Source organism: Siphateles boraxobius, unplaced genomic scaffold (assembly GCF_051911475.1).
Source record: "Siphateles boraxobius isolate OS27281-9 unplaced genomic scaffold, OSU_SipBor_1 2, whole genome shotgun sequence".
NCBI lineage: Eukaryota > Metazoa > Chordata > Actinopteri > Cypriniformes > Leuciscidae > Siphateles > Siphateles boraxobius.
The window spans coordinates 9837116-9847583 of NW_027508810.1; the positions used below are offsets into that span (position 1 = coordinate 9837116).

Sequence of the window (10468 nt, forward strand, 5' to 3'; positions counted from 1 at the left end):
TTTTGATAAACAGTCTTTATATTCATGATGACTTCATATGGTTTTGAACATTCGTATTTATATAAATCTGAAGATGCTTTCAATATATTTTTCACCATAAAAAGTATTTCTTACAAATGTATATTAATTCATAATATTCCATTTTTGGGGACTTTTTAAAAAAAAAAATGCATTTTCAAATTAATTAATAGATCCAAAAGGAAAAAACTAACATGATTTCCTACCTGGCTTGTTTCTGGGGATGATCCCCACATACTGGGCTTTGGGTTTGCGTCTCCAGGAACAGAAAGAGCCACACTTGAAGCATTGTCTTGGGAAGGTGACGAAATGGTCACAGGACCTGGAGACACCAGCGCAGCTGTTTTAGGATACCCTGAAAGGACACCTCCCTCCTCCCTCTCAGATGCTGGGAGTGTGGGAGATGACTTGGGGGCAGGGGCCCCGGGCACCAAACTGGGCATTTGCCCCAAAGAAGGAAAAGTGTTAGAAAAAGGCGATGGGGCAGGCTTCAATGGAGGTGGTGTTGGAGTGGACGCAGGAAGCACCGCTGACACTGAAGAGGTCCGTTCTTGGTTTGGGACAAAACTGCCATTCTCCTTGACAAAACTTGTGCTCCTTATATGGGAGTGATCCTGCTGAGAGGAATTGGTGTTGTTAGAGGAGTCTTGGTTTGGGAAAGCTACTGGACTACAGGTGCTCGACACCCTCCCACCTACGCCACCCCCTCCGTCTTTTCTCTCCACTACTACCTCTACCGGCATCTCTACACGTGTTACCATAGCCTCAGCGTCCTTGTTGGAGCCATTCCCATTCTGGCTGTCAGAGGCACCCTCCCCAGCTCCTTTGAAACGTTTGAGAGTAACGTCTTCATCTCCTTCAGATGCTGTCCGGCGCCGCCGACTGCCCTCACCTTTCCCACCATCACCCTCCTTCTTGCGTCTATCTTGGCTCTACAAGAGATACGATATGGTAAAATGACCCAGGCACAAGATCAATTACATTAAGTTCATATATATATATATATATATATAAACATATATATAAACATATATATATATATACGTGTGTATATGTGTGTGTATTTATATGTGTGAGTATATGCATATAATTATATATAACTTTTCAAAAGTTTAAGGTCAGTAAGATTTTCTTTAAATGTTTTTTAAATGTTCACCAAGGCTACCTTTATTTTTAATACATTTAAAAATGTAATTTTTTCCCTGTGTTTCAAGCATCATTAATTCAGTCTTCTTTGTCACATGATCCTTCAGAAATCATTCTAATATGCTGATTTGATGCTTAAGAATTTTTTTTCAATAATCATTAATGTTGTAAAACAGTTGTGCTGCTTTATATTTTGTGGAAATTTTGTTTCAGGAATAGTTAAAAACATGATTTATTTGAAATTAAAAATTTATATATATATATATATATATATATATATAATGTTTTACTGCCACTTTTGATAATTTTTTATCTTACTGAGCCCAAACTTTTGAACATTAAGTGTGTATACAATATTCAGAACTTGACTTTTTGTAAATGCATTAAAAAGAAACTGAATACAATGTGTTCTCAAAAAGACTCCTATACAAGTAGAATTTCCAACTATTATTGCTAATCTTTTAAATATTTTTTTCGTAAATCAAATTTTAAATTTAAAGGGTTAGTTCACCCAAAAATGAAAATTAAGTCATTAATTACTCACCCCCATGCTGTACCAACCCCGTAAGACCTTCGTTCATCTTCGGAACACAAATGAAGATATTTTTGATTAAATCTGAGAGGTGGATCACTGCTACATAGGCTGCCTAAGGGAATGAAACTTGACGGCCCAGAAAGTCATTAAAGAACATGTTTAAATATTCAATGTGCCTACAGTGGCTCAACTATAAGTTTATCAAGCGACGAGACTACTTTTTTTCCGAAAAAAAAACCATAAATAACTACTTTATTCGACTATTCCTTTTCTTCCTTGTGGGCCTGAGACGAGAGTTCAAGAGATTTCCACGACGCATGCGCGAGAACTGAACAAGAAGTATTAGAAGAAGAACGTCCTCTTCTCAGTTCTCGCGCATGCGTCGTGGAAATCTCTTGAACTCTCGTCTCAGGCCCACAAGGAATGAAAAGGAATAGTCGAATAAAGTAGTTATTTATGGTTTTTTTTTCGGAAAAAAAGTAGTCTCGTCGCTTGATAAACTTATAGTTGAGCCACTGTAGGCACATTGAATATTTAAACATGTTCTTTAATGACTTTCTGGGCCGTCAAGTTTCATTCCCTTAGGCAGCCTATGTAGCAGTGATCCACCTCTCAGATTTAATCAAAAATATCTTCATTTGTGTTCCGAAGATGAACGAAGGTCTTACGGGGTTGGTACAGCATGGGGGTGAGTAATTAATGACTTAATTTTCATTTTTGGGTGAACTAACCCTTTAATAAATTCTTTATGGTGCATGTAATCTAATCGACACTAGCAGTGACAGAATTCTAACACACCTCATCTGATTGTTCCACAGCAAGCATCACATGAATAACCCGAGGATCGACCACTTGTGTCTCCTCACCCTGCAATGATAAACCATGATTGACACATTAAGTCACACACTAAAATCAGCTTCCATCTGCATCTACAGTAGGGCTGGGTATCGATTCAGATGTTCAAATTTGATTCGCAAGCTCTCAATTAGATTCGATTTCGATTAGATTTCCCCCCCCCCCGATTCGACTCAATGAATATAGATGTAATACAAATCCTATATTTATAAAAAAAGAACAGTGAAAATAAGTTTACAAGTGGTTAATTAATAAAAAGAAATTAAGACCTGTATATTAAACTCTTTTTATGTTAGGTACACTTGATTGATAGATAGATAGATAGATAGATAGATAGATAGATAGATAGATAGATAGATAGATAGATAGATAGATAGATAGATAGATAGATAGATAGATAGATATCAGTTATATTTTAGAAAATGTTTTATTACATTTATCTCACCTAAATGTTTGGTTTTACAATGGGGTAAGTTTGTTGTTAAGAGTTTATTCAACACATGGAAGCTTGATTTCAATCTTTTAATTAAATTGAAAAAAGTAGCACAAATAAATACAACAGAATAAAGATTAAAATAGAATAAAAAAAAGTTTTTGGGTAGGTCAGAAATACTACAGAAACTGAATAAAGTAATCCAATGTAAAATAACACTGGATAGTCTTTTAGTCCTGACTAAGTTAAATACATAGGCTATTAATCCTGATTCCTTACAATTAAAGTTATATTATGTTGTTTTGACAACAAAATGAATGACAGACACATATGGCTGCGGTCACTTTAGGAACTAGTGCACGGATCCATTACCGTTTCATTATACTGTCATACGCGTTTTTAATGCTTATTTAAGACATAACCGACTGTCTTTACGAGGTTACTCACCAAGACCAGAGTTTTGACATAATTTTGCGTGTTTTTGACCGTTAAAGCGATATTATCCGCGAAAAAGAACTTTTGTTACTGGCGAGCTGTTTGTGAGGCGGATTTAGGCTTTACTGTATGTGCACGCAGTGGAAAACATCTCTGAGAGCGCGCAAGCACTGGATAGTTTAAAATCACTTGAATGTTTAAACTGGTAAAATTCAAAAAGACGTGAAAATGATAAACGAAGCAATGCTGGCCCGATTGTGCAAGTGAATATTCCGTCATGTCCCGACTCCTAAACGTGAGTGTTTGTCGACGCCTGCAGTGCTTGACGTTTGCCTTGTGCAGAGAAAGAAGACGCAGCACCGCTGAACACACATGCTATTTGTGAAATTGTGTCTCAGAGAAAGTTTTAAAATGACTGATTTGATTTTATAATCTGTGTGGATTAAATTTACTCACACGATCTACAAGTGAATAAATGTTTGCGTGAATTTCCCACATTTTAAATGGTAGACCTGCAGGAATTAATAAAATTGTGCGCAATACCCGCGCTGAAATTCGAGCCCTGAATATGGAAAAAATCGATTCGTGGGCGTTGAGAATCGATTTTGAATCGACCACATTTTAAAAAACGATTAATCGAAAAATCGAATCAGAATCAGTCAATGGTAAAACCATTAGTTTCTAAACAGACAGTGTACTGACTTGCACACATACCTGGTCCATGGTAATCTCCATAATGTGTGAAACAGGATCATGCTGAGATACGAGTCCCAGGGCCCAGGGCTCCCCAAACTCCGGCTGGTACACCTGTACTCTCCGACCCTGAATAGTGTAAGATCCTGCACAAGACAGAAAACAAATACAGCTTATATTATCAGCTTAAAGTGATAGTTCACCCTAAAATAAAAATGCTGTCATCATTCACTGACCCTCATGTTGTTTTGTTCCTCTTTGAAACACAAATGCAGATATTTCTAAAAAAATCTGAGAGATCTTAGTCCCTCCATTGAAATTCCATTCACCCAAAACTCTGACGCTTCAAAACGTTCAGAAAGAGATCATAAAATAAATCCATATGCATCAAGCGGTTTAGTCCAAAGTCTTCTAAAGAGACACACTTACTTTATAGGATGAACAGATTGAATTTAGGCTTTTATTCACGTAAATATTGGTCAGTAAACAATGTTTACAGCATTTAATTTTGTCAAGCAGGAAATTCCAGCATGGTTGATGGATGAGCAAGAACCAAGTACGGTTGAGCTTCTGTTTATGTTCGCTGATCAATGCTTTCCTGTGAATAAAAGACGAAATTCAATCTATTCATAATATAAAGCAGTCGAGTCTCTTCAGAAGACTTTGGACTAAATTGCTTGATGCATATGGATTTATTTTACAATCTCTTTATAAATGTTTTGGGTGAATAGACTTTCAAAGGAGGGACAGAGATTTCATTACAAATATCTTCACTTGTGTTTCGAAGATGAATGAAAGTCTTATGGGTTTGGAACAACATGAGGATGATTAAATGACAGAATTATCATTTTTTGGTCAACTAACCCTTTATATATTGCATGACTTCTTCATTTCAGGCTTCGCACAGGTAAGTTTACTCAAGAACGTTTATAGAGTTAGAGTTTATTTATAGGTAAATGCAACTGACCTTTGCGCAGGATCTCCTGCAGCTCAGAGTCACTGTGCCAACTGCTGATGGCAGCTTGAAGCGCTGGCTGCTCTTGTAGCAGAGAGTGTCTAAAATCTTTTTCAGTCTGAAGAAAGAAAGATAATCTATTTGATTGAGTTCTATTTAAACTTTTACAGGGCAAAAGTTCTGCAGTAGTAAATTTAAAGTGATCAGAATGCAGATCGTATGATGGTCACCAACCTCAAATGTGTGCAGTGAATTCCCATGAGGGAGAAACGACAAAGTTCTTGGTCCAAAGAACTCGACAGGAACCACGGATCCCAAACCCACGCGGTCAACCAGCGGTTTGAACAGCTGAAGATTGAGACAAAAGACAACAAGTGGGTTCGGGAAACCAGTATGGGATGCACAAACGAGTCAATAAAAACCACAAGAGTTCCAATCTAAACAATTTCCAAAAGCTTTTTCTAATCTAATTAGAACTACAACAAAAAACAAAGATGACTGTAAATATGGAGACAGCTCTCGACCTGTATGAAGGTCAACATAAAATCAAAATTGACAATTCTTTTTTTTTTATGGAATATTGCAGTATTTATTATAAATGATTTCTCCATGCACATTATTATGCGTTTTACATTAATCTGTCCTCGTAATCTTTAATCAAAATAACTTCCCCTCCCCTCTTGCAGCGACATCTCTTCTCTTCTCCTATGACGTGTTTACTGGCATGAGGGCGGGACAACCTGTCACTCACATGAGATTCACCAATAGCAAACCACAACCATCCAATCAATTCCCCATGGACAAAATCAAGTCCCGTCCTTCAGATGTTCTTGTTCGAGAAGCCGTTTCACTCAGAAATACATCACAATAGGGAAGAAAAGACTAGCGAAACTTCAGTTTCATGCCGACTTAGGGCAATTGTGGGAAGATTACCAAGATGGAAAGAGCAGATTCCCAGTGTATTTTCAATTTGCATTTTGCGCAATTTGAAGGGTAATGGAAACGCGGCTAGTGTGCATCTGTACTCACCAAGGCTGGCCATTGAGTAGCAGCCGCTGCAAGAACCGAGGGAAGGGAGAGGGAAGGGTCGCTGCAGTTGACCCAGACGATGGCACTCTCCATGAGAACCGCACGCACCTCGTCCCCGTACACCTGCACCCATGAGCGCTGCCGCCAAGGGCTCTTCTCAAATTCCACGAACACCTGCAATGAAGATGGAAGGTTGGCATCTTTGCAGAACACAGAAGTAAAATGCTGCACTCTACAAGAACACTTCAAAGTTTCAGCGTGAAATGATGTGAATTCAGCCTGAATTTCCACCTGTTGGAAATGGATATGTTAATTACATACCAAACTCTCAAACTGTTTTGTCTTATGTACCACAACAACGCCTTCATATTTTCAGTGCCCCTTCATCAGGACCAAACAAGAAAAATGCTCATTTTAACTCGTATTTCAGCATGGTTAATGTAATTAAAATGGCTATTAGTAAAATATGGTGAGTGAAAAAGACTCACCAAGTAATTTGCTCTCAAAAATGTATGACCGTCTTAATGAGTGAGCCATTGAGACATTCATTCGGACAATTTATTCAAGAATAAGGCAGTTGTTTATGTAGGGGTGATTGAATCGTTGACTCAACCGATTCGTTTAAAACGCTAAATCATTCAGTAATGAATGTTGCTGCCATTAAACTTAATCTAATGCAATTTAATCCAAGACGAATGACTGACAAAAAAAAAAAATCTAAAAAAATATTAGTTTGCCTGGGCGAATATAAATAGCTTATACTTCAAGTATGTATCCATTTATTCTAAATAGAAATAAACAATTTATAAAAGCTCATTCTCCTTATTACTACAAAGGCAGAAAATGACAAACAATGGCCCTTCCCTTTCTATTCATAATGAGTATGTTTAATCGATTTGACGTATGCATTTATCGTGCTGAATGTATTTTAAATCCCAATGGGCCTAGTAAACTAACTTACCTAACCAGACAACATCAATGACTCCCAAAAACACAGGCGGCTCACTAAGATTTAAGCCAGCCCTTATATGCAGCTAGCTACTTAGCTAACTAGCACTCCATCACACACTTAAAGTCTATCTGCATATCTCTCCCTTAATTCAGAATTAGGTGGAACCTAGAGTCAGGTCACATTGTGTTACACTGTTAAACTGCCGAATGCACCAGTGTTGATTCGCATGGGCAGGTTTTGTTTGATGTTTTGACGGTGTGTTGTTGTTGTTGTCTCACCTCCACCCCGGGGCTCGCCAGCCCGATCACACTGACCGCCCGCACGGTGCCGCGGAGCCAGGCCGCCGGATCCGTCCCAACGCCCGCGACAGACGCGGAGCTCCCGTCATTGAGCAGCAGCAGTAGCCGCTTCCCGATCAAACCGAGCGAGTCCCCCATATCACAACCACCATGAAGAGAGCGACTTCCTCTGAAGCTCCGCTAAAATCCGCGATTTATCGTGCCTCAACTAAACCCGTCAATTACTAAAGCCGCATATGAATGACTGCAGCCAGTGCGTGCGGGATTTGCATCGGCAAGCTGAGACGACTGATAACGCGCTTTACTGAGAAAATACGGTGTTATTGTTCGAGCTTCAGTCCCTTGTCCTCATCCGCCATTTAGCTGTGCTGTGATCAAACGCACCCCTCGTACTGCTGCGGGACTGCGCTTCACGGGCTACCCGATAAATAGAGCAGCGCCCCCTGCTGGACACTGTACGCGTCATACACAGTGAACGCGCATCTCTGGAGGTCTGTATGGGAGGGTCACGCCAAACTCTCGCGTGAATTCAGCTGCGCCTATTTGGACTTGAAGTCGCGCAGCAACGAGATGATCCGCGATGGTCCGCGACTCAGTTTTAAACCCAGATATCATATCTGTGTATATATAATATGTTTTAAACCAACATATTTACAAGAATTGACACTTTCCCCAATTATTTTATTTTTTTATTGTAAATATTTTTAAACGACCAAGCCTGTTCCCAATGGCATGTTAAACATAACCTAACCAAATCCTTTTCAAAAAAAGATAGACTAGAACCTTACAAAATCCCTAACTTTTTGTGAATGGCCTCCCTCTTTTAACTCTTTTAATGCTGGATCCAATCCTCCATGTAAATCAAAAAAGCTTAAACCTTAGACGACCATTGACGACCTACATTACACAATATTTTCAAAAGGGTGTTTTTGCAACGAAGGATTCATTTTTGGTTCCTTTCAGTGATCCATTCTTTAAAAGAACCTTTTTCTTTTCTTGGTGTTAAGAACATTTTAGTGGAACCTTTTTCCACTATGAAGATTCTTGTGTGGAATGGAAAGGTTCCATGGGTTCTACAACCAGAATGCCAATAAAGAATCTTTATTTATAAGAGTGTATCATGTAGGCTACACAGCATCTGGACTATACCTCAAAGTTAAACATGTAATTTCTGACACATTTCTAATGAATCATTTCTAATTATTCATCAATGTTATCCTGTACATGAGCTCCAACATAAATGTACTATCTGCAACACCTTCATTGCCTGTTCACCCAGCACATGGCAGACAATATTTTATTTTTACAAAACCCACACTTTTCTGAAAAACAAAATTACATAATTAATTATATACATATATATATATATTAAGCCAGTGCTGATTGTGAGAGATGTGAGTTTCCCCAGTCTCATAGCTGCTGGCTGCCTATATTATTCTTATCCTCCCTTGTCAATCTTAATTTCTCATCCCACCTGTTCATGAGTTGCAGGATTCATCATCCCAAGAGAAAACAGATGGCGAGGGCATGATGTGGAAAGAGTCTTAGATCACCAACAACAAAGCACCCTTCTGTTTCTGAGACAATAATATGTGGGAAAATTCTACATTCAGTCATTCAAACGAAAAAGGAATATTATTTTTACATGACCTTTTACAGTGTTTTTTATCAGAAGAACCACACACTATCTCTCCTCACAAATGTTACTTGCTTTATTTTAAACAGCAACATAGATGTGATCTATTTAAGAGTTCATTATAAACGCTCCGGTCCCCGAAATCACTGGCCTGAATGACTACAGACCTGTCGCTCTTACATCTGTGGTCATGAAGTCATTTGAGAGACTGGTGTTGGACTGCCTAAAGGACATCACTGGACACTTGCAGGATCCTCTAAATGTAAACATGGGACTGCATTATATCCTGCGACATCTCGACAGACCCGCGAGGATCTTATTTGTGGGCTTTAGTTCGGCTTTCAACACCATGAGACAAGATCTTCTACCATAGGCCTACTAACTGATCCATGTGCCCAATATGTCAGTGGATCACCAGCTTTCTGACGGACAGGCAACAGCTAGTGAGACTGGGGAAACACACATCCAGGACTCTCATTTCTGAATTAAACTAAATTTAGCCTAGGCATCCCACGTGAGATGATCCATGGTGTTAACTGCTGATCAAGCATTCCACAAGGATTTGATCTTTGAAAAACTGTGGGAACTCCGTGTTTCTTTTGCCAGCAGGGGCCGCAAGAGACCATTCTGGACAATGCGTTAGGAAGAAGATTTCAGTCTCGTGGAAACTAGGAATTTGGGGATAGGTTTGGGACATGGATGACGTCTAAACTCCTGAGACCTGGCAGTAGCATCTTAGCTATGGCAGGCAAAGGTCTGGAAACCTGAATAAAGTGTTAAATTACCAATTTTGCCATTTCTTCTTGACATTTTTCCTGAATGATGAATCAAAATGATAGTCACCCAAAAATTATGTCATTAATTAATCACCCTCATGGCGTTCTAAACCCAATAAACTTCCGTTTATAATCGGAACACAAATGAAGATGTTTTTGATGAAATCTGAGGTTTCTGTCCCTCCATTGACATCTGCAACAACTAGGCCTACTACTTCGAAGCTTCAAAAAGTTCATAAAGAGATCGTAAAGTTAATTCATATGAATTGAGCGGTTTATTACAATCACAATTAGCCTATAATTCATGACAACGGGGCTCATAAATCTAGTTTAATTCACAAGTTCGTGTAACTGTGACACTGTAAAATCTGTTTTCTCCACTAGATGGTGACATTTCAAAACATAACAAGTTCAGCCTAGGATGGGTGACTTTCATGCAAGACAGCGGTTATCATGAAAATATTACGACATTATTAGCCTATTTCCCAAATAATTAAATGTTAATAAACACGAAATCTTAGATCCACCTGAGTCCTGGCCTCTACAGAGGAAGCATTAAAGGCATGCGCATTAGTATGTTAGACGCAATGGAATTAACAAATAATGAACACATCGACCATCAACTGTAATCGTATTTCTAACTGCAGCTAATGCTTTTCAACGAGTTTATGTTCTTATCTACAGCCGCTGATTGTTTATAAATGTG

The 10468-nt window shown here is 38.7% G+C and overlaps 1 protein-coding gene across 12 annotated transcripts in view; it reads right to left on the reverse strand.

The window, feature by feature from the left end:
• kdm3b (lysine (K)-specific demethylase 3B) overlaps positions 1–7773 on the reverse strand; it is a 34027-nt gene extending 26254 nt beyond the window's left edge. For 4 of the 12 annotated variants that reach the window (XM_077235783.1, XM_077235779.1, XM_077235781.1 and 1 more), the window contains exons 1-8: positions 7330–7749; positions 6100–6273; positions 5305–5418; positions 5083–5188; positions 4137–4261; positions 2498–2566; positions 777–950; positions 225–632 (exon numbers count right to left, since the gene is read on the reverse strand). In XM_077235783.1, coding sequence (XP_077091898.1) covers positions 225–632; positions 777–950; positions 2498–2566; positions 4137–4261; positions 5083–5188; positions 5305–5418; positions 6100–6273; positions 7330–7488 — 1329 coding nt within the window. In that variant the 5' untranslated portion in view covers positions 7489–7749. Of the gene's footprint in view, positions 1–224; positions 951–2497; positions 2567–4136; positions 4262–5082; positions 5189–5304; positions 5419–6099; positions 6274–7329 lie in introns of all 12 variants that reach the window. The other 8 variants (XM_077235782.1, XM_077235778.1, XM_077235780.1 and 5 more) reach the window with 5 other exon arrangements.
• Positions 7774–10468: the final 2695 nt, after the last annotated feature.